General features: G+C 42.3%; 1 protein-coding gene across 2 annotated transcripts in view; it reads left to right on the top strand.

Annotated features, from left to right (window-relative positions):
- Positions 1-23725, top strand: part of pcdh19 (protocadherin 19) — a 55882-nt gene extending 32157 nt beyond the window's left edge. For both annotated transcript variants that reach the window (XM_030062487.1, XM_030062486.1), the window contains exons 4-5: positions 729-901; positions 20990-23725. In XM_030062487.1, coding sequence (XP_029918347.1) covers positions 729-901; positions 20990-21549 — 733 coding nt within the window. In that variant the 3' untranslated portion in view covers positions 21550-23725. The remainder of the gene's footprint in view (positions 1-728; positions 902-20989) is intronic.
- Positions 23726-25719: the final 1994 nt, after the last annotated feature.

The raw sequence follows: 25719 nt of genomic DNA, 5'->3' as shown, positions 1-25719 counted from the left end.
GTATATCTGCCCCTATTTAGTGTTGTTTGTAAAGCAGAATTTGTTCCAGTGGGATGGAAATCAAATGAGAGGAAATCACGCTGTTACTGTGCAGCTGTTGATTGTGCCCCACACCCCACCCTCTTTATTGACTGTGAGCCCCAAACAAGACAGATGCTCAGTTTGTATGCTTCCAGCATTTCCCACATCCATCTTCTTTCCAGGAATTCCTGATTACTGCAGTATTTGTTTGATTGTAGTGAGTGGGTGTCTCCTGTTTGTTCAATGTGATGTCCTTGAAGTGCAGTGCATCTATCCAAAATGCCCCTGCCTGAAACAACCCACAGCTACCACGCTATCTCTGAGGTTTAAAACTGGCCACTTAATCCAAAAAAAGCCCTCAACACTGTCAGACTCCGTCTCCTTATTTCATGGTTGCTGAAAACACAGAGGCAGGAGTGAGGCATTGTTCCGTGCAGAAATAATAAACAGCAAAATTATGTAAGGATTAACGAAGATTTATCTCAGAATTAATTACTCATCATCTGTTCTGAATATGCGGGAATGGACCACACAAAAGGACAGAATATGCATGAAGGACAAGAAAAGAGGGACAAGAAAAGAGGCAGAAGGGGAGATTGATGGCTCATCACAGGCAATCAGAGACAAGGGAAGAAAGACAACATGTGAAGGAAGGTGATGTGACACTTAATCAACATTTCTGCTTTCCCCTCCTGGCCCCCATGTAGCACATCAACATTCAAGGACCTGGAGGGGAACAGTCTGAAGGACAGCGGCCACGAGGAGAGCGACCAGACCGACAGTGAACACGACGTCCAGAGAGGTCACTATGTGGACACAGCTGTCAATGATGTGCTGAATATGACCGTCCCCCCCAATGTCTGCCAGCTGCCTGACCAAGGTAGGAATATGTGTTTTGTCTGTGTGTGTGTGTGTGTGTGTGTGTGTGTGTGTGTCTGTGTGCGTGTGTTTTGCATGTTTGTAGAACCGCAACTTCCTTTGAGAATAGGTTTTGCCAATTTGAAGATTAGACCGGTGTCAATAAGCATGTGTCTATGTTTATGCCACCAGAGCATCTTTTAATGTGCATTACACCCATTGCAGGCTGCAGATGTGCACGTCTGAATTACATCACAGTGTGTATGTCTTTGATGTCTTGCTAAGGCAGCTAATGTGGGGGACTCTGACTGCAAAGGCTAGCCTTTGATACAGGCTTAGGTAACACTATTGACTGATAGTAGCCATGTCTGCTCTTGAGGGGTGGCTGGCCTCAGATGTGCATGAATGACAGCAATTAGGCTCACAAAGGTAGAAGGTAGAAATCTACATATCTCCATGTGCCCTCATCCATTATTCAACTGGATCATTTAGCAGGGAATTAATGTTGATGTTTCGTTTCTGACTCGACGTTTAAAAAGACATCCACTTGGTTGGCAGAAGTCCGTGTAAGGGTCATGTTCGTTCTTAACTACTGCCAGTCAATGTTCCAGAGCAAGACAGAGGAGACACTAGGTCAGTAAGGGAGAGAGAGAGGGAGAGAGACACGGATAAAGCTGTCTGGAACAGGCCTGTATGTTACTATATGCACCTGAGGGTATTTACTGAGCTCAAAGGAAACACAGCATGCACAGGTGCACAGGCTCAGTCGAGCACAAGAGTCAGTGTGTGTGAAAATTGGAGACATTTTAGGATGACTCACATTAACAATTTTAGTCTGAGGGAAGAGGAAACCCTGGACATTTTACCTCAGAAATGCTCTATTGAGGACAATGCTTAATCTTAATTTTGCCATTTACATTTTGACCCATTTTATATGAATTTGTGTCAGATTTTGTGCTGTGATTTTCCTTGCCCATGTCTCTCTTCACTCACTTCATGTCTAGATGTCTTTTTGTAAATGCTGCCCTACTAAAGCTTTCTCACTTTTCTACTTTCTTGCTCCTCAGTTCATATAGGGAAGAAATTTTAATGAGCAAGAGGCGAGGAAAGGGAATCATACTTTATGAAAATGCATAAAAAAGTAATTTATGTGGGTGTAATTTTTTAAATTATTTATCTATCTATTTTTATCAGTGGGTCATAAAGTGTGAGGGTGTGGTTGAAAAAGCCTGAACACATGTTGTCGGTGCATTATCTGGCCCCTGAGACTCCTCTGGCATATTTAATAACCCCGATGTTCAACCTCAAGAATTTTGTCAGTTGATGAAATGGTTTGATTTAGGAATACTGACATTATACGACCTGTAATTTATGTTCATCTCCATAAAGAATGAAAGCTTTTTGTAATTATATGAGTAGATCTTCCTCCATGTCTGATGCCTGTGTAGTGCATGCTTTGTGACGACTGTGTAGGGAAATAAAGATAGACAGAGATGGGGGTCAGGAAATGGGGTACCACTGGAATCATCTTGGGCTGGGTGCCGCATCAGACATAATGAACAATGATAAGCAAATTCGCTGACTATTGGTTGCCAGCTGTAATTATTTCACAACCCGCAAAATTCCTATGCTTCTAAAAAATGCATGCTGACAGGTCTTCCAGAGCTGGGATCTCATTATTGGAGACAATTAGAAATGATGTACATGAAGAATATTACAAGTGGGGAGAGCTCTCGGAGGCAGTTCTTTTTTCATTAACGCCACCAATGATTGTATCTGTTTCAGCAAAATGGATGCATACCTCCTGAATGTGTAATGCAATACACATTAGTGGTAAACAGGACAAGAGGCTATTTCACAGTGCTGTCCGTTCTTTTGACCAGAACGAAAAGATAATGACAAAGTATCTGTTTGGAATTGCAATTGGGTGGTTGTTATTGGCGTTTTGTATTTCAGTCTTCTCCAGACCTAGTTATAGCCATGCAATAGGCCATTTTCCCTCCTCAAAAAAGCAGTGAGGACTTAACAAAATGGCTTCACTGGAATCTGTCTTCTCTTTGTCTTGAAACACAGTCAGTAGCAGTGGTGAGGCCAGAGAGTAATGAGAACTGTTCATAATTATTAAATGAATTGACCAAAGATCCTTACACATGCAGAAATATAATGACATAGCAAATGAAATTGTCCCTCCATTACTATCTCAACGGTCTAATTACATAGTTAAAGTGCATGATGGGCTGGCTAAGCTGGACAGATTCAGCATGACACACAATTGAATCTGGCTCTTCCGTTGGATGAGGTTTTTACATCATCAAGTTTTTTTTTTCTTTTTTTCCCAAGAGGACATTAGCTTCCTTATTTCCCCATTACATATTCCACTGTGCTAATTGACTGGAGTACAAAGGCAGAAATGGAACAGTTGAGGTTCGTATAATATGAGAACCACAGTGGTTACAGTCATGTGAAGACGCGGTTTTAGCTTTGAGCTCATCTGTCTTAATTGACATAAATGGACACTATCCGATAGCTCTGTTGAGTGAATGCAGGGAATTGTCAGAAAACAAATAGGCATGTTCACTAAACGGGCCGCTGTGTCTGCTGGGAATAACTCTGTTGTGTAGTGTGCCTCTCCTGCCAGCTAAAGCAGAAAACAAGTTGAGAGACTGCAATTGCCAAAGGACAACAACCAACACAAGCTGAGGATAGAAGCAGCCTTGTTTTTGTGTGTTTTTATTGTTCTCTTTTCTTGTGCTGATAAGTGCTGAGAAAAAGAGGGAGCAGGGGGAGGAAGGAGGAAGGGTTAAACTCCCGGGCTTTTACAGTGCAAATGTTTACCATTCCCAGTGCCGTATAAAGGTGCTGTTTGCCCAGGAGACAGGCAGTTACCTTCATACAAAGACCCACCGACCCCGCCACCATTTTGTGAGCCTTCATGTGCGGATCCATGTATGTGACGAGATTCAATTGCTAACAAGTGCCGTTCCAAATCACAATGGGCATGTTCCTCCTCTGTTTCCACTGAGGAGCTTGATGTTTGGCTTTTGTCCATTTCCTGCGCTGCTATATTCTTTCTTCTTCAATGATGTGTTTCAACAACACTGCTCAATATTCCTGCACCCGCCACTTCCAAGGTAACTTTCAGCGAAGTGCTTGTGAAGAGACATTTTACAGACTTAAATGTGGGTGAATGCTGCTTTATTGAAACCCTTCCAAGAATCTAAAGAGGAGACTGTGCTTTGTTTTTTTGAAAACCTGACCTGAAATATCCTCACTCAGTGGATTAGATTAGTGAAGTATCTGAAGAAGAAATTACATTAAATCTTTTAAAATCTATAAAGGAAGGTCTATTTTAACGTGTAATAGCTCTCTCATATCTGCCAGTGTACTGAATATGGGTAATATCACTTTAACTATAAACTGAAAGATGAGCTATATAAAATGAATTCTCCTTTATCTTTATAGGCATGTCTGTGAAGTTAGAGGGATTTGGTTGAAATGCACGACATACAGGCTTTTGGCTCTGGAGAACCATTAATGTCAAGGGAATAGACTCTGAGGGGGTCTGGTGACAAAGAGAGCTAAATCTGCTATTTTTCCCCCACTTCCTTTGATTGTCATAGCTCACACTTAATTCCTCCCGGATATGGATGAGCCACGGTTTTCAAGGCTTAAGATTCATGTATTGTTAAATCACTGGAGTAATCTTTGCAGTGAGAAGGAGAGTATAATCTTGATGTCTTTTTTTTAGAGCGTCCATTTTGTGGGTTTAGAGGTTTGTGGTCTTCACTGTGGCATTATTTCCGGGTCAGTGCATGTTAACTAAAAAAAAAAAAAAAAAAAAAAAAGCTCTGCCATGTAGCTTATTAGGCACAAAGGGATCCAAGACTGCTCAATTAGCCTGGGCAGAGAACAGGCCTCTTTTATTTCTGACATATCCCATGGCCTCCACCCCTGGAGGGTATCTCTCATCTATCTGTTAGCTCCCTATGGGTGTGTGCCTGAAGCTCGAGCCCAGTAAAGGAGGGCCCCTCCGTGGGCCACAGACTTCTCCATATTCCCTTCTTCCATTGGTGGATCCGCAGGGTTTTGCTGTTCCTAATTGATTTCAAGCCCCCCTTTTCTCTCTCTGCCCTCTCTTTCTGTCTCTCCCTTCTTCTTTTTCTTTCTCTTTTTCTCTTTTGTCTCCATCTACCGACTGCAAACATCTCCAACCCACATCTCTCAGCTTTGTGCCAGTCAAGCAGTTCCCTTCCCCCTGTTGAATTAAAGAAAGAGTAAAGGCACCTTACATGTTTCTGCTGCAAACTTGCCCTAAATTCAACACGGGAACATCTCTAGTTTGCAGTTCTCTGATCTACTAATGAAAATGCTGACAGGTGTCAGAATCAGGACAGCAACAGGAACAGCACTGTGCTGACAACGAGATGGGGCGAGAGGGAATGTGTGTGAGGGAGAAAGATGGAGAGATGAGCTGAGAGTCTAGTAAGCAGTCTTAGGGAGGGAAAATAAAAAGAGAAAGAGAGGAAACAATCTCTCTGACAGGTAGGAGTGCTTTTTTCCCTTCCCCTCTCTGCAAGATAACTCCATGTGTGTACCAGAGGATTTGACTGATACTCAAACAACATCTGATTGAATTAAACATCAAAACTCTCCGTGTGTTGCTGGCTGGCAACAAAGCATGTTGCCTTATGATATTTTACAATTAGATTAACATACAAACACTATACTGGGACCATCCATTTTGATTTGGATTTGCCTAATCTAATGTGGAAACTGTGGAGGTAAAATGGCTGACAATGACAAAGAGCTCAGTGCAATACAAGCATTAAGGAAGATACAGTGCACACACTATATGCTCAAACACACCAGAGGATTCATGCAAGCAGGACGAAATCTGTAATGAACAACAGAGAAAAAGATTTTCCCTCTTGGATGTGGAGCAGACCAGAAGAAATATGAAGTCATTTCAAGTAGCGTCCATCAGCACTCATCCTGTTATATCACACTTTGGAGCTCTCAATTAAATATTGTGACTCACCGAGACCTTTGTCAGGGCTAGCCCTATTGAAATTACAGCTATTATAATAAACCAGAGTTCACCTATTATATTCGCTTTGCCCTTGGTAAAGTAGAAAACACATCCTCACTAAAGATTTTGAGTTTTTCTTTTTGAAAATTTTTTGAGCCCAGCTTCTCTTCAGGCAAACCATATAGTTTTATATCTGTGCTGTAATGTTTGAAAAACTGTCTTTGGCCTCTTGGTAGTGTTTGTTTGCAGTGCTGGCATAAATAAATTGACTATTTCTTTCAAAACCCGGTGCAAACCCTTCCTTTTAGCTCTGTAGTTAATTCCATGAGGGAATAAGTTAAGAGCTGTTTGGAAGGACTTACATAAGCTTGACAGAAATGTTTCGGTTCTGTGTTAAGTTTTACAAGCATTGCCTCTGGCCTCTTTTCCTGAACCGTATGCACACACAGATGCATGCATTTGCATGTCTACATGCACTAACAGACTCATTGACACAGACACAGACAAATACACACGCAAAAGGTCTTCATCTCCAGCCCATGAGTCACAACATAACGTTATAAATGCTATAATGGCATCCCCTGAACCCTCATTCTGCCAAAGCTCTCCTCAATACACCCAGTGTATTTAATCAGCTCAAGAGGGGACTGCTTATCTCTCTGCACTTGTCATGGATAGCGTATTGAACATATCAGAGAGAGAAATGGGAATGGTTCATTATTTTCTAGGGCTCACAATGAGCCTGATGTATCTCATTGCAGGCCCTCCACTGACAGCTCATTTTCTAGGCAATCCTGGCATTCAGTTCACAACGCGCCAGGGTAAGAGAGAAAGAAGGGGGGGGCAGAGAGAGAAAATAGGGCTCCGGATCTCCATTGCTTATTCATGACGCTGTGGCATGCTAGGTGTGTTAATAATCTCCTCAGAAACCAAGTGAATCACAATTGTTTGTCGAACACCTAGCCAAGCTGGGCCCCAATCGACAGCAGATGGGAAAACAGGGGGATCAGGATCATCCCGGACAGAGGGAGGGAGATTAAGAACAGGTAATGTGCTGAAGTTGATGGGGACCAAGAGTGTGTTCGCAGGAGGGGAGAGGAGTGAGCACCTGAATTTTAAATCTGTCTGAGTGTGTGTACACAGTATGTGGAATGCGTGTCTCTGTGTGTGCGCGTGTGTTTAAAGGTTAATGAGTGAAGGAGGTGGGGGACAGTGAGAGAGATAAAGAGATGGCGCAACAGAGAAATTCTGTGGGTGTAGGGAAACAGAGTGAAATCCAAGAAGCAGAGCTATTGCAGCGTCTCCACTCTAACAACCTATTGTGGCTCCGATTGATTCTATTCTGCGTCTGGGAACCCAAAGCTGCAGACATTTTTCCTAGCCTGGCTGGTGTGTTTCAGTCCTTTGAGGTCACAATGTAGACACAGCTCTTTCTCAATTCCAATACAATCCAGCTGTAATAAGACCACAGGTTAAAACAGAGGTTAGCTGGCAGGGGAGACTACAGCCCCATCTGCACTCAGATCACACACACTAAATGACAGCCAGGGGATCCTGATCCTGGCCCTCTGGTGACAACCTGACTTCCTCACCAGAAACCCAAGCCCATGTTGCATCTTCACACCACTATGGCCGAGCACAGCTTCAGGACCCATGACCCTGGTCGTTACCACGGATCTGGCGAGTGTAGTGTACTTAGGATCAAAAATTAATTGATCCTATGTACACTAACCAGGATGGATGAATTGATGAAGGCACGTTTACACATTAGACTAGCTCAACTAAGTCTCAGTGTGTGGCTGTAAGTGGGCAGGATAGTTGCAGAGTGACTGCCAAAGCAAGGCTTGTATTACAGGGATCCCAGGGTATCAGACACCAGGCGGCCTGTGCTCCCTCTAGGCAGGGGCAGAGTCTGGCAGCTGGCCCATAGCCCAGATAGCTATAATCAGCTCCATTAGCTGTAGCACTGACTCCCATTTAGGAGCCCTCATAGTGGAACCATGGCTATACTGTAGGGATTAAGGATGCTGTGAAATTTCAGAAAGTACAAATAGTCTACAGTGGCACATGCTAAAAATTACACCTGCAAACACATGCATTACACACACAAAAGCACATTCGCAGCCACACGCCAGACAAACGTGTGGTGAATGGTGGGAGATTTTCCAGGCATTATGTGTCTTGGCAAGAGGCATTTGTTTTATCTTCTCCCTCTGCAAAAGGAAAGATTAAGAATATACTCTGCTCTGTTTAAGGGGAAAATCAGCTGTCTTCTGACAAGTACATTGTAGCCCGCAGTTTTCTGTCCAGAATACAAAGAGACATTTATCACTGCAGCTGGGGCAAGAGAGGAAGAGAGAGAGGGGGGGGGTTCTCCTGCGCTGCAGCAATGTGCATTTCTTTTTTAACCCCTATCACTTCCTTTCTGTGGGAAAAGCTGTACACCTCTTTCCCATTTAATCCACATGAGATTTCCGCTGCTCCCTTTTTCTTTAATTCGAATGCCTCTGCCACTGTTTTTGTTACCTTCATCCTGGTTTTTATCTTGTCTCTCATCGCCTCATTTCTCCTGACAACATTACAACTTAGATGGAAAACGTAGCAATAAAGCCGTCCTCCTCAGTTGTGGCAACAAAAGGTTACTACCTCAGGCATATGGCATTTCCATATTTTGCTGCCCTCATGTATATTCAGCGAGAATTATTTATTCTGTAACATTTGATCGGATGAAATGCAGAGATTTGCTTGCAGGAATGTGCACAAATCAGGTCTAAAAAACATAAAACGGCAGACATTTTTCGTTAGACTTTTACTGAGGAGCGAGGGTTAAAGAAGAAGTCATCCAAACCGTCACTTTCACATTACGGTATTTACTTCACCAATGGTGTCAGTGTCCACTCGCTGTCCCCTACATGACCTTGCCAGATGAGCTCACCGTGTTATAATTCACCATTTTGACTGGATCCCAATAGAGGGAGGCGCTCTGTGGCTGCTTGCGACCCAAATTATGAACTATTGATGAGAGATGAAAGTCACAGCAACACTGGAGGTTTGTGGGCCGAGGTTGCCTGCAGTGCATTCCAGGAATAATTGCTCTTTTCTTTTTGTTGTTTTTTCCCCATCTACAGTTGATTGTGTTTTTCTCAAAAAGTGACAGAATTCAATCAGTTTCTGCAGTTGTGATTTCTCAGACCCCACTGTCCCCTACCTCCTTAAAGGGGAGGATAAAAGGTAATGGGAGAGGTCGGCTGTTAAGTTTAATGGCAGACAGGAAAGCTTGAGAATGGCTTTTTTTAATGATGTGCCTGTTCTCATGCACTCCCCATTAAAGATGAGCCCAGACTGCATGCAGAGAAAAGGGAGAGCACTGTGGCCAGACACTGCCTTGCCCTCAACACTCATAAACTACAATGATAGTCTCATTCTCCTTTGTGCCTTTCCCATAGCAGCCTTGTGTTTCTCCACCTACAGTTCACATTAGCTTCAGAAAATATCTGAAACACCCATCCTGATCAGAATTTTAGCAGGAATTGTCATTACTTGGTGCAGCATAAACCTATGATATGGTACAGTGTCACATGTTGGATGATCACAGCTTCTTCTAACATATTTATGTGTCTTCTTTTACACACACCCCAGTCCCTTACTCCATAAAACCTGACATTCTCTGTGTTTTATACAACCAGACTGTGACCTTAGTCCCACAGTTCTGCACCTTACATAGTTTTAACTAGTGTGGATTTGCAACTGTGTCACCGAGTGTCAGCTCGGTGTTTGTCTTTACCACGGGGCAGGTTGATTCTCAACTGTCTCCAGAGAAAAGGAACTCGGGGATCGAGAGGAGCGGGGGAATTGGATCTTTGACACCTGTCACTTCCACTCTGCTGCACCTTGCTCCCCTGCCACACATAAGGGCTTTTCATGTCACAGCTCAGCATGGTATCACAAGTGGGCACAGGGCCTGGGAAATCCAATTACTGCCACTGTGTCAAACCCCTGCCATCATCCTTATGTATGCCATAGTCATGTTCCTCAAATCAGAAAAGATGTGCCTATTAGTTCCTTCTCTTTTCTTCAGTCCGGTCTCCCACCTCCACTCCAATCTGTGTGTCTTAGATACAAGCTGCGGTGCTTCCCTTGGACTAGCTCACTGCTGACACTCTCCTATAGTGTAGCAGTGGCTGGTGGGTGGCTGAAAGAATGCTACGGACATTGGCTCTGACTGCTTGATATTAAGTTCTATCACAGTCCAGGCCTCACCGCGGTGAATAATGGAGACCCTTGAAGACAACCGGCATGCCTCCTAAATGCCAAACAAAATGGCCTTTGTGACTGGGAAACAAAAAGTAAGAAAGCCTTTTCTCTCACGTCTCCCCAGCCCACTAGGTGTAAATCTAATGCACAGCAAGAGCCACACGTGTTTTCCGTATTTCTTTCATTTGCTGCTCCCTGAGTGACAGTGTCAGTCAGATTTAGGGGGGGAATCAGGGAGGTTCTCTTATCAAACGCTAATGGAATGCTGGGCTCTCCCTAGGAGGGCCAACCCCTCTTATGTGTGTGTGTGCATGCTGAGCTAAACCTGAGCCTCATATATACCAGCAGACTCACCAGGCTGCATTGTCCTACTTCCAGACGTTGTTAAAATTGTAGGGAAAAGGGACAAGTGGAAAAACGTGGAAAAAAAAAGAGAGAGAGAGAGAAATGGAGAGAGCAGAAAGGACGCTGGTGCTTTTGCGACAAGATAAAATGGAATATAAAACACATAGTCCTGGCTGACACAAAGTGAACATGACTGAATGAGAAGGCACATTACATTAATTATGTAAGGGTACTCTTTTGAGGCAGTGCTGAAGCTCGCAGAGGGAGAGGAAATCCTAAGATGTTAGTATGCTGCCCCGGTGTGCCTCACCCAGTTGTTTGGACCAAGACACATTGATTTGTTGAGCTCAGGCTATGGGATACTCAGGCAGGTTTTCCTTTGATAGGCATTGAAGTATTGTGTTTATTTCCACTGACTACAACAAATAGTGCTCGGATTGGAAAGAAACAATGTGAGAAATGGCTCTTTATGGTAAAACATGTGTGAGGATATAGTGGTTTCTCACTGTAGGCTGTGGCGGATTGCATAGGTCGTTCAAAAACATGTTCAATCACAAATCCATTTCTTCAAACATGATTGGTCATGTTTTGTGAGATTGTGGGTTGGAAAACATGGACTGGCAAAATGAAAGTCAGCGTTGGTGAAGCAACTTTATTCATATAGATTGTGAAGAACAAGCCACATGTTTACTCAACACATTTGTTTCTTAATTGCGTAGAATTCCTTTTCAAGAAGGAAAAGCTCCATGCAAGCACTGCATGCTACAAAAGCATTGTTCCCCCCCCCTCCCATCATTCATTGTTGTATTCCCTGGCATTTGCATTTGCATTTGTTCTTCTCCCCATAGAATTCCTAAAAACCATACAGTTCTCTAACTGGGATTTAGTGCAGCGGATCACAAATAGACCTAGATTCAGTCTAAGAATATCTAATTGCTTCTGGTTTAGAGGTGATTATCTATCTATGCACACATTTCTCACAGATCATAATGTCAACAGCCATATTATAGGGCTTGCATCCCTGAGCCCACTCTCTTCTCCTCTCCTTCCCCCAACCCCCCTATAGCTTTCCTCTGCCCCCCAACCCCTTTCACAGATGTAATTTACCGTCTGTTTCTGTCCCCCTTGCTTCACTCAGACTCAAGGGTTTCGGCGCAAATTAGCTTGCTAGCTCGGTCAAGCTTAAACACAGAAATGCTGCATTTGTTCCAGTGTATTTAAAAATGTCCTCTGCAAATGCATTGTACAGGAAACGAGCCAAGCAGACAAAGGGAAGCTGGCATGGCGGCGTAGGCAAGCCTGCAACTGGGACGCTGGTGGCCTGTTGTTCTGAGCTTCGGGACTGCATTGTGTTGTTGTTGCGGGTCTGGATGCCAGGACCCAGGTTAATTTGAGGCCCATCTTTAGAAGGGCAATTGGTGGGTGAGCATGGCCAAGAGGAAATTTTTAGTGTCTAAATAGTTAACTGCATCACTTAACACATCACTTTTTAGTATAAATACCTCCTAGGTCAAATATGAAGCTGCAGAGTAAAAACAGTTGGTGCTGTATTTTATTCGACTATTTAGTCACCAATTTAATCTGGTTGAATAATTGTTTTAAAGCCTAAGATAGCTGTTTAAATGTTATTGATGTTTTACTACGCCAGTCATTAAGCAGGATCTAAGTCATCATGTCTTCTAGCCAGCCCATTAGAACCATTAAAACCATTAAAGCAAGACATAGCGTTAAGAATATCCTGTATTATATTCCTGTCAAGAATAAGTAGTTTGAAAATTTACAGAGATTTTCAGGCTGGGAGGGTTATTTTACAGAATCCCAGGCTGAGGATTTCAATGTGAGTAAAGTTTAGCAGGGGTTGAGAATTGGCATAGCATTCACTTGTGAAGGAGTAAACTCCTTCACAAATGAATGCTATAAAATGGTGGATTAAATTCACCTTGATAAGTAGCAGTTTCTGTTGTTTATACAAGACATCCCTTTCTGCTATTTTACCGCTGAAATTCCTCTTTAGCGTCTTCAGAAATTCTGAAAACTGGACCCACTGCGGTTTGAAAATCTCTCCACTTGCACAGACACTGAGAAGCTCCGTTATTTCCACGTCGGTCCAGTTCTACATTTTTGTTAATCCTCTGGGAATCCACAATGTTATGTTGTATAGTGTTTTGTAGCTGTGCACCTGGGGTCTTTACCAAAGCTGATCAGTCCATCTCTGTTTTTACAAAGCACAGCCAGTGTGGAATCATCCCAAACTTTTCAACAACAGTTCAACAAAGGAGTGTCATACTTGAAAGCGTCCTGCCGTTGTGTGAGTTTGTGCCAGTAATGTCAGGGCATGTTCACACACAATGTCATTATGGAAAATTACTGGTAATGTTATTACTACTTGAGCCATAAAAGTGGCGTAACTGACTTTGCCAGCATTGTGACACCGGCTGCAATTCACGCATGACCTTTATGCCAGCAAATTATCAAAGCAGGCTTATTGTGTGGAAGAGGTTTTAGTGTTTCTCAAAGTGATTCAATTCAATGTCTTATTAAAATACCGTTTTTCCCTCCATCATGTCCATCGAAATAGTTTGGAAATCTTTAGTAGATTTGGCTTACCAGTTTGTGTGCACAAAATTTCCAGCTAATAATGTTAACATAGATTGTTAAACAATTCCACCCCGCTGCCCTCTCATCAGATAACACTGCCATTCTCCTCTTGGCTGATATGCTGTTGGTGTCATTTTTGAATCCCTCCCTGAATTATATCCCACTCAGAGATGTTTCAACTAGACATACATAGAATTTTGTTAGCAAGATGCTCTCATAATGTCATTTCACTGTGACTTATGTTCTTTTTTCTGTCCGTCTTTAAAAATTATCTCTCAAAAGGGCCCTATGAATGATGAAGTCTCTTTCACTGACCCATCACTGACTAGATTTTTTTTTTTTGTCTGTTTTGCTTTTTGTTTGTTTGTTTTTCCTCTTTCTTGTATTAGTGTTGCTGACAACAGAATTATCTGTTTTTGCTGTAATGACATAGTTACAGTGGACATTATTATATTCATATTTTGGCAGGAAACAATATAACTAATTGGTCCTAAGGGTCGCAACATGGCACTAATATTAAAACTTCATCAAATTCTCTGTAGCTAGTGGCTGTGTCTGATTGCTTTTACATTATGAAACTGTCATCTGTGTTTAACAAGAAGTCTTTTTCTCTCTACTAAATTTCTCACATATTGATCAGTGTGGCTGAACAACTGTGCTCAGTTCAGGCAGACCAGACCTGCCAAAGGAGGACTTTGCAGTAGCTTTCTGGCATTTGCTGGCCATATACAGCGCATGTGCCATGCTAGTATTGTTCCCTCTCCAGGGAACGGCTCTCTATCCTTTTTTCTCAGTTTAGTCCAGTCCAGCCTCACTAAGCCTGGCTTAACTTTTCATACGCGTCTGCCCAGGTTAAATCCAGCTCAGAGGAGCTGTTGAGGAAGCTTATGGGCTCATGCAATGTATGAAAGCCACTGCATGAATTATTACATTGGCTAGTGTAAGAAACCCAGAGATCACACCAGATCAGTTATTATCACTTTGAAACTTGCCCTTCCAAGCCTCCCATATCTCCATATGTCACAGTATAGTCCGAGGGTAATGCCCCTAGAGTCCGCTGTGGCATTTATAGAACTGTTACCCAGGAAGCGAGACCTCTAGCTGCCACTGATGATAGGAGTAGAGCCACGGTAAGGCATGGTGTGGAGAGATTCCTCTTAGCAAAATAGAATTTGCTGCCAGGGCACTGAAACCAGCCCACCTACGTATGTCATCATGACAACCAGCTTGCTTCGTTTCCACTACATCAAGCAGTCCATTGGCTAGTGGTCCTGGCTTTGAACAAAACAGCGCACTGCAATGACAAAGTGATTTATAAAACAGCATAGCAATTGCTTTTTTTCTCCCGCCGCAGTTACACAGCTGTTAAACAGATGCTGTTTGTACCAATTTAGAAGCTAGTGCATTGTTTGTCAACACCAGTTTGGAAATTCATTCTTTATACCAGGACCTGCTACAGAATGAACACGCTGGGGTGGATGGGCTAATAGCAAGGAAGGGGAGGAGTAGAAGACAGAAAGCAGAGGAGCGGAAGCAAAATTATGCTGAATTTGGCATGAATTACTTAGCTTTTAAAGCAGTTAATAAAAGAAATGTGTATAAACGCTAGGCACAGTGCATTGTTCACCCTAGATATACAGTAAGTTAACACGCCATTTTGTGTAAACTGTTGGGAAGACACGGGCAGGCGTGGTGGAAGTGACAAGCTGTCAGACACACTCACCAGTGCTCGATGGACTAGAGAGTGAATCCCCTCTTGATAAATTGACTGGTACTAATGCTCAGAAATAGAACTGGGGCCACATGAACCCCTGGCTTCACCATCCATACGACAGTCCTAACAAGGCTGCCCAGCGAGTCTAATTTCCTCAATAATTAATATCTGACTGGAGGAAGAGGAGGAAGTCTGGAGGGTCAGATAGGCAGAAAAGAGAGGAAGAGATTTTTGGGTGAAGGATTTATTTAATTAAGCCGATGTACGTGAGACAGCAGTACTGATGAGATGAAAGAAGAGGACAGAAGGAGGAGAGGCATAGAGGAAAGGCTTGTGAGGAGAGCTGCAAAGGATGGATGGAGGGATCGTGTATGTCTGTGTATGTGTGCGTGTTTGGGGAGGAGTGGGATGCTTGATGTGACTGAACCAGATGCTGTGGGGAGAGGGAGAGGACTTGGCGCTGTGCAGAGAATGATGGCTTGCGTGGCGCAGTAAGGGTGCCCCTCCACTGTTTGTAAAAACAAGACCATCACACTCCATCTTGCCGCTCCCGCAGGAGCCAGGCCTCCGGGCTGATTTATGGCCCACAGACTGAATTGGCTGGCTGGGATGACAGCAGCGCTTGGACTCTCCCTGGTGAGCAGTATAGGAGGCTGCTTGGCCAAGCCTCAGCCTCAGCTGGCCATAACTGTCCTCTACTGTAGTTAGGGCAGACTAGCTCCATCCCCAGTGTTTGGATCAGCCATGGTCAAGTCATTTAGTTCTTGACCAGACCTCAGAAATCTGAAAGGTTATCCCAATCCTTGCACCAAGCAATGACACAAACACATTCTGCAGGTTACTCATTTTTTCTTTTTTATGTGATTCCTCCATCAGCTTCTGCATCACAGGTTCCATCAAGAGTCTGTTGTGACAATTTAGATTTAATCAATCTTTTACCATGTGGCTGCTAGGATGGAAAATTAATATGGAGACCAATTAGAAAAAAAAAGCCATTACACTGTTAAAGATATAGCGTGCCAGCTAGTGAAGAGCTATGTAGTGGCAAAGACAGATGTATTGTACATCATCCAGACATCACAAGGAGTCTTGGCTACAGGTCTGTCCTCAAAATGGGGTCAGCAGGTCTGCAGCCTTATTCATGTAACTCTCATTTTGCACCACTCTTCAACACCAAACATGCAACAAAGGCAAAAGACAAAACAAAATGCCAGCGTTGCTGTCTGCTCTTTCAATAACCGGAAAGATTAATTGTCTTTTCACACAGGCCAGATTTGATTGCATTGCCTCAGGTATTGGATGTAGGGCACAATATCAACAGCAGTAAAGGAAGATGAGGAAAACAAGAGAAAGCAAAGGGAAACTGTGAATGTGGCCACAAGCAAGCCTTTTCAGGTTTAAATTTCTTGAAATGGTTCCCTTTTTAAACAACTGCATGACAATGATCTCTGCATGATACTGTGTGGCTTGCTGTTTAGGAGTATCTCTTTTCATATGACAGTCGAAATCAGGACATTTATTGTTACTGCTGTAACAAAACTGTCAGAATACAGAAAAAAAAAATACAAAAATGCAGTTTAGGCCAAAAGTGGCAGACATTCTCTATAATATGGCTTATCATGCCACACTGCTGCTCCAAATTCTTTTTAGGTCTCATCATGCTATAAACCCAAACTGACTGAATTGTGTCACACTGCAAGTCCCCATAGCCCTATGGCTGCAATTAAACTATCCAAGAGAAAATGAGAGTGTGTCACCTGAATCTGGGTTCACATCAGCTCAACCCCGTCTCTGGCCCGCTAATCTGGCCCTGTTTTTTGTGGCTGCTTACACTCATTTTATAGGATTACATCATTGTGTTCAACCTGGAGGCTTTGTGCACTACTTTGGAGGGAAAACTGCCTCTGTTTTCCAAGTTAGGGTTCAATGGCTGCCAAACAGGACGCAAAACATTTGGCGAAAGCTCAGAGACTTTTTAGGGGAGTTGCCTCTTCCAGTGAACACAGCCCTTCCCTTTTGTGTCAGGGGATTATATGCTTGTTTTTTTCACTGATTTTCCCTCTTTTGCTACATTAGCAACAAACAAATAGCACCTCCAGGTGTATGACTTGGAGGGATCATTATAAACTGTGCACAAGGGTAAATTGAGCAATGAGCTTGTCAGGTCCTGGGAACCCCATGCTGAAGACTTGTCTGCTGTGACATGAAGTTCAGACGCCTTCATCTGATTGAGGGAGTGAAGCTCAGTTCAGTCGGCTGCTGGCAGACTGCAGCAGAGGAAGCTGAAATGGCAGGGAACATGTGGGCTTTCTCCCCCTGCTGATGCAAAGTGATGTTATTCCAGGTAACTACAAACAGCAAAACATGGCCAGTGCTGTCAGGAGAGTTTGTTTTTTTGCATTTGAAGTGGCAATATTTATATTCGCCAATGCCATGTGCATCAGTACATACATATTTAAAGTGCTCCCCAATGCCTTTGGTAGTCTTTGGACCTTAATTCAGAATAAAAGCACAGCATTTCCGATTTGTCAGCAGAACTGCAGTACTTGAAACCTCTTTTTTTTTTGTCTCCCCAACCATCACACTTTATTTCTGTTTCAAATGTGGAACACTGAAAACGCGGGCAGCCTCTGCCTCCCGATGGAGCTCCCTCAGTAATTAATAGGTATTAAATCCTAGATAGGAAATGTTCCCACTGACATCCTGCTCTGTGCTGTACTTTAAGTCTGTTCCTGGAACTGATTGGCAAGCTTATTTTCCTGATGACTTTGAATAGACATTCACAGCAGGAGGTGCCTGGTCTGTGTTCTTCTCTGTGCTTGTTGCCTCCAGATCTCAGCACTGCTGTAAAAGACATTTAATTCATCTTTTAGCATTACATTTTGTTCTTTCTTTGGAAAGGGAAGAAACTGTATTTTGTCAAAGGTCAATGCCCTGTCACTTAATTTAAAATTTCCATTTTTCATGGGTCTTTGAGAGTGACATCTGCTTTTTGTGGAGCTCTAAGGAGAGGCAGGATGTGTGAGTGTTAATGGCACTTGGCTTTCATAACAATGTCATTTACAACCCAGTTGCTCTCCCACAGACCCCTAAAGGAAAGGGGGGAAAGGGTATTCACTGCATATGCATGCACTGCTAAATAGGGAGCATACGACTTGTGTATATTTCTTTGTGCCTCAAAGCTTTTCGGTCTTTAGAAAAAGGCTCCAGGCTGTAGAAAAAAAGCTAATCTATTCAGAGGAAGTTGCATTCATCAAGAAGATGCTAGTAAATCTTTAATCTTTAGAGAAGGAGATGTGCTTTGTCAAACATGAAGTTTTCAGTAGGAATTACAGAATACTAGGTATGGAGAGAAAATCTTTTTCAAACACATGTACCAAAAATAGTTAATTAATATGTAATTGTAACCTTTATTTTTATATGATAGATAGATAGATATGGATAGTAAAATATATTATCACATATTATATCACTGGAACATTGACTGTCTCAAGCAGCTCTATTGGTAGCAGTGTATCAGATAAGACACATCATGCAGGCATATTCATACGAACAGGCAAGTTGAAGATATTGTTCATGAGGATGCACGCAGGATTAGGAAAAAGAACATGGGATTTGAAAGGGCATTAAACAATACCTGCGTTGTGGAGAGTGAGCACTAATCTAGTGTGCAGGCATGTTGTTTTTCATTGCCCTGCATTTTGTTCCCAGTACTTAGGTAAGATTTTCAGTGGTGATTACATTATTACATTGTGATTGGATCGCTTTATATTGAATTTTAAACCTCTCTTTATATAAATCCTCCCTGCTTGATGCCTCTTGTCTGCTGAGTTTTCAGCGGTTTGTTCAGTTCAGTCAGCATTCACACACATTTTCGCGCATGTGCAGATGTGCAACTTGAAATACATACAGTATTTTCAGTTTGCTCATTTCACTTTGCTCGTTTTATGATTTCAGGATTTTTAGAATTTTAGGTGTGCAAAACAAGAAAAAAATTGTTTCTACTGCACTGTGGGAAACGGTCTAGTTCACACCAAGTTATCATTGTGATACTAAGTTTAGCTGATGAGAAGCTTTTTTAAAGATGTTTCTAAGACTTGTGTGTGTTCACCTGGGTCTTTCAATTTGGGCTACTTAGGCCATTACAGTCAATTTGGAATTGTGTTTATTCTTCTGTTTTAATTGTAGCATTTTCCTTTGTGGGCAGGAGGGTGTCTGAATCTGAACTGGGTGGAGAGAATTCCATGTCTATGTGCATATGCGTGTGTGTATGTGTGTATGAGTTTGTGTGTGTGTGTGTGTGTGTGTGTGTGTGTGTGTGTGTGTATGGAGACGCACCAAAGTGCAAAGTAGGCTAATCCTCCTCTGCCATCCTCTCGCCATGAAGCATTCATGGTGGACACTTGTCGCAGGTGGTCAGAGCCTGTTTGGCCTTGGTATTCTAGAGTTTCTGGCTGTAGTTGAGATCCTTAATCCAGCACCAGGGTTACCATTGTTGGGTTCAAATAACCCATGACACCCTTTAGTGACTGAGTCAGTCATTTAGTCACCGAGTCATTTGTCAGTCTCACCAGATTACACTTTATGAAAGACAGCTCTGACATGTCTGTCCCTGAAAAGCCTTTCTTCAAATCTTTAAATATCGATTCCCAGACCCTAAGCAGAGATGCCCCTCAGAGTGCAGGAAAAAGGGGAGAAAAACAGATAATTACTGATTTTAATTAGGTGATCTGTCAAGCCGCGATTGCCAGATGTAAGCGTATGCACTTGGGTCGATGGCAATCCTTCTCACAATCCCTTCTTGTCACCTTGGGCCTCTGGAAGGGAGGATGGCTCTTGCCAGCAGAGAAACAGTCAGTAGGGAAGTAAGAAATGTGTCACTGCACATCTGTGTGTCAGGTGCTTTTGGGACCAGTGGAAAGAGCGCTACAATAGTGTGGACTGGTGCGTTTCTTTGGAAGAGAAATTATGTCTCTGAGTTGAACCATTTTGAGAGGTGCATATTTTCAGTAAGGCTATTGAAGGAAATGTACCTTGGAATCATATTCAACAAATTGTATTTCAAAGCAACAGAAGATCCCTTGTCGGCATGTAAACTATTTTCATTTCAAGGCTGGAGTCCCCCACGCATTCTTCTTTATGAGAGTCTAAAGCAGTGTATGCTACCTTGTGAGTGAATATGCAGACTAGCTCTCTTTGAGGTCATTTGTTAACATAAGGGCATCTTGGACATCCCTGTTAGGTTATCAGAGCAGATGGCTAATAATGAAATATGTATGGATTCAAAAGACTTCAAGCACCATGTATTGCCCTTTGGGCAGCTAAAGTGTATATGTGAATTAAAGATGGTTTTCTTTTGGATAACAAAGATGAGAAAGAAAATGACAGCTCTTCAGCTTGAGCGAGAGCGCATAGTTCTTTTTTTCTCGCTGTTCTTGTTTTTTTTTTTTTTTTTTTTTTTGCTATAATGTTGCAAAAAATGTCTTGAAAGCCCTTCCCCTCCAACACAACAAAGCCTGAAAGAGTGCAGTTATACAGACTCAGACAAATCTTTTTTTCACTCCAGCGTTAAACATCATTACATATTTATAACTCGGCGCCAGATGACAGAGACAGAGAGAGAGATGAACCAGGCAACAATACCGCAACTCGTCTGGTGTCTCTCTCAGTGAGATATCTGATTGCACTGTTTAAACCTGCCTTTCATCAAGTGTTGCTACAGAAAACCCAATTATGCATGAGCTGCAAATGGACTTTTGATTTAACAATACATCATTTAATTGGCATATTAAAAGTGCCTCAAACATCCAGCTTTTGTTGTCAGCGAGTAGTGTTAAGACAGCAGAACCGGAGTCTTGTGTAGAGACAGGAATGCCATGCATAAAAGTGAAAGCAAATCATCCACAGCAATTTAAACTTGAGTTTTTCAAACTGATACAAACTTTGCAGCATTGTTTTTGGCTGTTTTATTTTATTTTTGTTTTTATTATTTTATTTTTTTGACAACAGCTTTGACATTCTAAAATAAAATGAAAGCTTTGGGAGAAATGTGATGATGAAATCTGTCAAAGCAAATGCAAATGAATATAAAAAGTGGAAAATAAGATGGTTTAAATGACAAATCTAATTGTCCCTTCCTCTCTACCTCCCTTCCCGACTGTGTTTTCCAGACCCCAGTGAAGGCTTCCACTGCCAGGATGAGTGTCGTATCCTCGGCCATTCTGACCGTTGCTGGATGCCTCGTGTCCCGATCCCGGCTCGTGCCAAATCACCTGAGCACGGCCGCAATGTCATCGCTTTGTCTATCGAGGCCACCACAGTGGATGTGCCCCACTATGAGGATGGCACCACCAAAAGGACTTTTGCCACCTTTGGCAAGGATGGCCCTGAGGATGTGGAGCGGGGAGAGATTAAAGGAAAGCGGACTCAGGAGTCTCAGGTGTGCAGCCCCAAGGCCAACGGGGGCGCTGTCCGTGAAGCTGGCAATGGGCGTGAGGCAGCCAGCCCCATCACTTCCCCTGTGCACCTGAAGAGCCCGGTGTCCAAGCCGTCATCTGCCTACAACACACTGAAATGCCGTGACGCAGAACGCATTGCTAACCACAGCCTGCTGCGGCAGCCTGAGGGGAAGGACAGTGAGCCGGCCGTCAGGGAGATCAACACGCTTCTCCACGATGGCCGAGACAAGGAATCCCCCAGCAGCAAGCGCTTGAAGGACATTGTGCTCTAGCGAGCTTCTCTATGACACATACCCACATGCATACACACATACAGTGTAAACTCACATATATATACCCCGCAATAGCTGTGTGTACGCAGGAGAAAGTCAGGCCACGGAAGTAGAGAGACACACCCATTTGCAGTATACAATATCAACCAGCCCGAGCTGAAGAGAAGGAACTGTAGTATGCTGCAGCTAGTTGTGTGCTCAAGTCGAGGTAGTGGATGTGGCATTGTTGTAGTCGCAGTACTTTTTCCTTGTTCGCTTTTTGTTCAGTTTCCTTTTTATCAGTCTGCAACGAGTGGACAGGCAGGTTACTGTTGACTGCATGGACGTAGCCAGTGGAGCTCTCCAGCTCCACGCGGCAAGCAGGACACAACTTGTTCGGGACACCTAAGGTGCCAATTCTGAAGTACAGTTATGCCTTTTGAACTACTTTTGTATCACAAACTGATATTTGCCTTCTTTGGTTTTGCAGTTTGTTCTAGCTGCCAAAATCGCTCTTTGTTCCTTTGTATAGTGAGCTCCGTCAGTGTAATAAATGGCAACAGACATGCACAGGATTCATCTCAACAATATCCTCAATTTGCTCCTTCAAACAGTTTTCAGTGCACACAGGAGAAGGAAAGGGAGGCCTTTCAAACAATCCAGTCTCATTTCCCCCTCTCCCTGTCTAATAAGAGAAACCTTCTCTGCATATCCCTGAGGACATCCTAGTGTCATCAGACTGTGAGGTCTTTACAGTATTTATGTTTTATCACAGATGGAGCTAAATGAACTCTCGCTATCTGCCCAGCCACTCTGAACACTGGAAGTGGGACAGACAGATCCTTGTGTTCCAATTGAGCTGTATGAAAAAAAAAAAAAAGACTTACTGCTTTTGAAATCTCCTGTGCCCAACTTTGATTGTAGCCAGTGGAACACAAATTAGAACTTTGTGCTCTGGTCTTGTACTTTTTTCTGACTTTTGACTATGGGGCTAGGATAGAAGGGATCGTCACTCATGTCTTGCTATGTGAAACTCTGTATAGGGTTTACTATTATCATTTTTAATAACCTGTTGTTATGTGACAATCCCTTTAATGTTTTGTTTCAACAGTAAAAAAAAAAAAAAAGAAAAAAAAGAATAAACATTGGTGTTCAACTGAAGCTACAGTAGCGTTTGTTACACAAACACAAAAATAAAAAAAACATATATGCCAAAATATATTTTATAAATAATTTAAAAATGTATAATGAGAATATTTAATGCTGTGTAGTTATTTTATCAGTAAGTTATACTTGAAATTAACTTGCTTTTGTTAATTTGTTTTTGGCTTTTTTTATTGAACCTGATTCTATTTTATTTTATTTTTTCAAAATGAACTTGGTTTATTTTTTTGTTTACTGTGTGACCCCTGGCAACTGTTGACTTGCAGTCTACCTTGTTGTAAAGAGTTTCTTATTGGTCAGTTCTTGTGCCATCAAGTTTCTGTGTGGGCTAATAGAAAATGTAAAAAGACAAAAAAAAGACAAAAAAAAAGCAATTTCAGCACCAACATTAGTGTGTCAGTTCAATGAGCTTAGAGTGAGATAGCAAAAGAAACCAAAAAAAAAAAAAAGACGCAAACAAAACCTTAAAGATTGCAGGATGTTGCTTAATCTTAGTATCTAAGAAGGAGAAAGAGGGTTCCCGTTGTTCTTCAAGCTGGTGACAGGGTTCCACCTACTCTATCAGTCTAATGAGTCAGGTCCCCTATCGGGCCTAATCTTATTTAACCAGACTAGTCTTTTTCAAATTCAACGGAGAATATGCAGACACGCCGACAAGCTTTGCTCAGCAGTACTGTCACCCTGTGCCATCTGCTTTCAGTTGATCTCAAGGATAAGTTTGAGACCAGAGTGGCACAAGCAGGGCTCTCTCCCTCCCCTATAGGCACTACACAACAGACTGGGTGGAATTATGTTTGAATAAACAAAGGTTTTGGAAGAACCGTATTGCACATCAGCAATGTGGTTTTATGTTGCTTTGCAGTAAACTATGTACAATGTGGAAAATTACGAATGAAAAAGGACAAATTGCATACAACAAACTAGATCTTGTAGCTGAATGTTTTTGCTGGTCTCACCCATGGCTTCTGGCAACATGAAAATCGGAATAATCACTGAATGTATACAGCAGCTTATAATTAAACTATTAAATGTTCTCCACGTTGTTTGCTTGTCTTTTCTCCACACAATCCAGTCTTGATATCTGACTTTAATCTGTCTTGAAATTATCATCAAACATCTCATAATGAATAAGCTGAGGAGTGAAAGTGAGTGTGTGTGCTGTGCATTATTGCAAATTCTAATGAGTGAATTTTCCATTTGGAAATATCTTTTGTCTTGCCATATTTCATTAAAATCTATGATGTGATGTGAATATCTGCTCTGCTGGAAAACTGCATCACAATGCTGACAACTATTACATCTGTCATTAAATGGAAATTAACAGTTTGAGTACAGACTGGTTCCAAGTCTGCATTAATATTCCATGCGTCCACTGTTGCTCTTTCCCATTATTTCCAAAGCAGACCTTTGGGAATACTCCAGCCAAAGTGTCTTATGTCCAATGGCAATGCTCTTTTCATTTGCTAGAGTGGGTCACACATGCCATTTTGAGGCATTTAACATTCCCAAACGTCTCTCAAAACACTACAATACAGACATTGATCAGGACCATGCAGCCAGTTATTGAGACTCACTTACATTAGGTTGATAGGTAATGTGCTTTCACAGCCAACAGCATGATGTCATTATGACACTATATTCCTCTTGAAATATTGATTTATTAGTAGACTTTGATGGGTGGAACTCTAAAAGCTATGAAATCAGTTGAAAGGCAGAGCAGAGCTTCACTTTACACATATGGTCTCTGCCAGTGTGCTGCAATTTCCTTGACATTTTCACTCAATAAAGGCCTCACTTTTCACCTCCCTCATATATAGCAGATCTTTCCCTTGAGTAAGTTTGCATGGATTGATGCAGGAAATTGAGGAGTAGATGTAGAACAGGAGACATTCCAGTGTTGCATAAAGAGAAAAAGCAAAACCAGCAGGAATGACCTTCAGCTGCCACACAGCTGCCCTCTGTGATAAGAAAAGGAGACTGGCTTCATTTCTATAATTAATTTGCCATTCTCTCTATACCCTCTGGTGGAACCAACATGAAAGTTGGTCTGCAAACCCTCTCACTAACACATCCATTAGTCTATAAGTAGTATTGTGTTTCTTCCAGCTAAGTTCTCTCCTCACGGGCAATAGTGCTATAGTAGCCCTGCCCCAATATGAATAACTCATGCTCTTACAGTAGTGTTTAGACCCTTGGGTCTCCATAACAAACTCACCACCAACCTAGGGCTAAAGTACAGCCTACAATTTAAGGTCAAAATACGAATTTAAAATGAGGAGACCTACCTCATTATCATTAACATTACAAACTGTCTAAGTAGTACATTACTGGCAAAATTCTTTCAGAACCTCATGAAAAATTTTTGTTTTCCATATCAGGAGGGTCCCCCTGAGTCAACCCTTATTTGCAATGCAGGAGCTGTATTTGTAATTCCCCAAAATGGTGCTAGTCTACGCATATTTAATTACTGCTGATTCACGTTGGTCAGGGTGAATTTCCCCCATTATGGTGAGATTTATATCAAAGGTTACTGGGACACACATCCCATTAACGTCCTATTAATGTTTCAATTATCATTTTGCAAAATGTTGAGAGGGGAAATCAGAGAACAATTAAAATGATTTATTTCTGATACAGACATGCATTGAAAAGAGCAGAGGGAGGCCTCCAGCCTTATATTCCTTCAATACAAAATAGTTTATCGCCTGTTCTTTTGAGTGACTCCCCCTCCTCATTCAGGCTCACTGATCTCTGTCGCTGCTGCGACCTCATTCTATCAAAAGGGCTTGCAGCTGCTCTTGCCTCATTGTGTCCAACTATTCCTATTCATTGTAACCTGGAGGTTCACCATGGAATTTAGGTGACAGCTAACAAAATTTTTGACACAGTGAAGTAACGTATCAAATGTTCTACTTCCTCACTACCATGAAGCTGACTTGAAATGTCATGAGGTAGGTCACAAAAAAGTCATAAAAATGGATAGGTTAAAAATTCTGTTGTAATGGCCTTTATGTGTGAAAACCTGTG

Source organism: Myripristis murdjan, chromosome 10 (genome assembly GCF_902150065.1).
Source record: "Myripristis murdjan chromosome 10, fMyrMur1.1, whole genome shotgun sequence".
In the NCBI taxonomy this organism is placed as follows: domain Eukaryota; kingdom Metazoa; phylum Chordata; class Actinopteri; order Holocentriformes; family Holocentridae; genus Myripristis; species Myripristis murdjan.
Note: the sequence above shows the minus strand (reverse complement) of the source record. Positions and strands in the feature narration are given on the sequence as shown.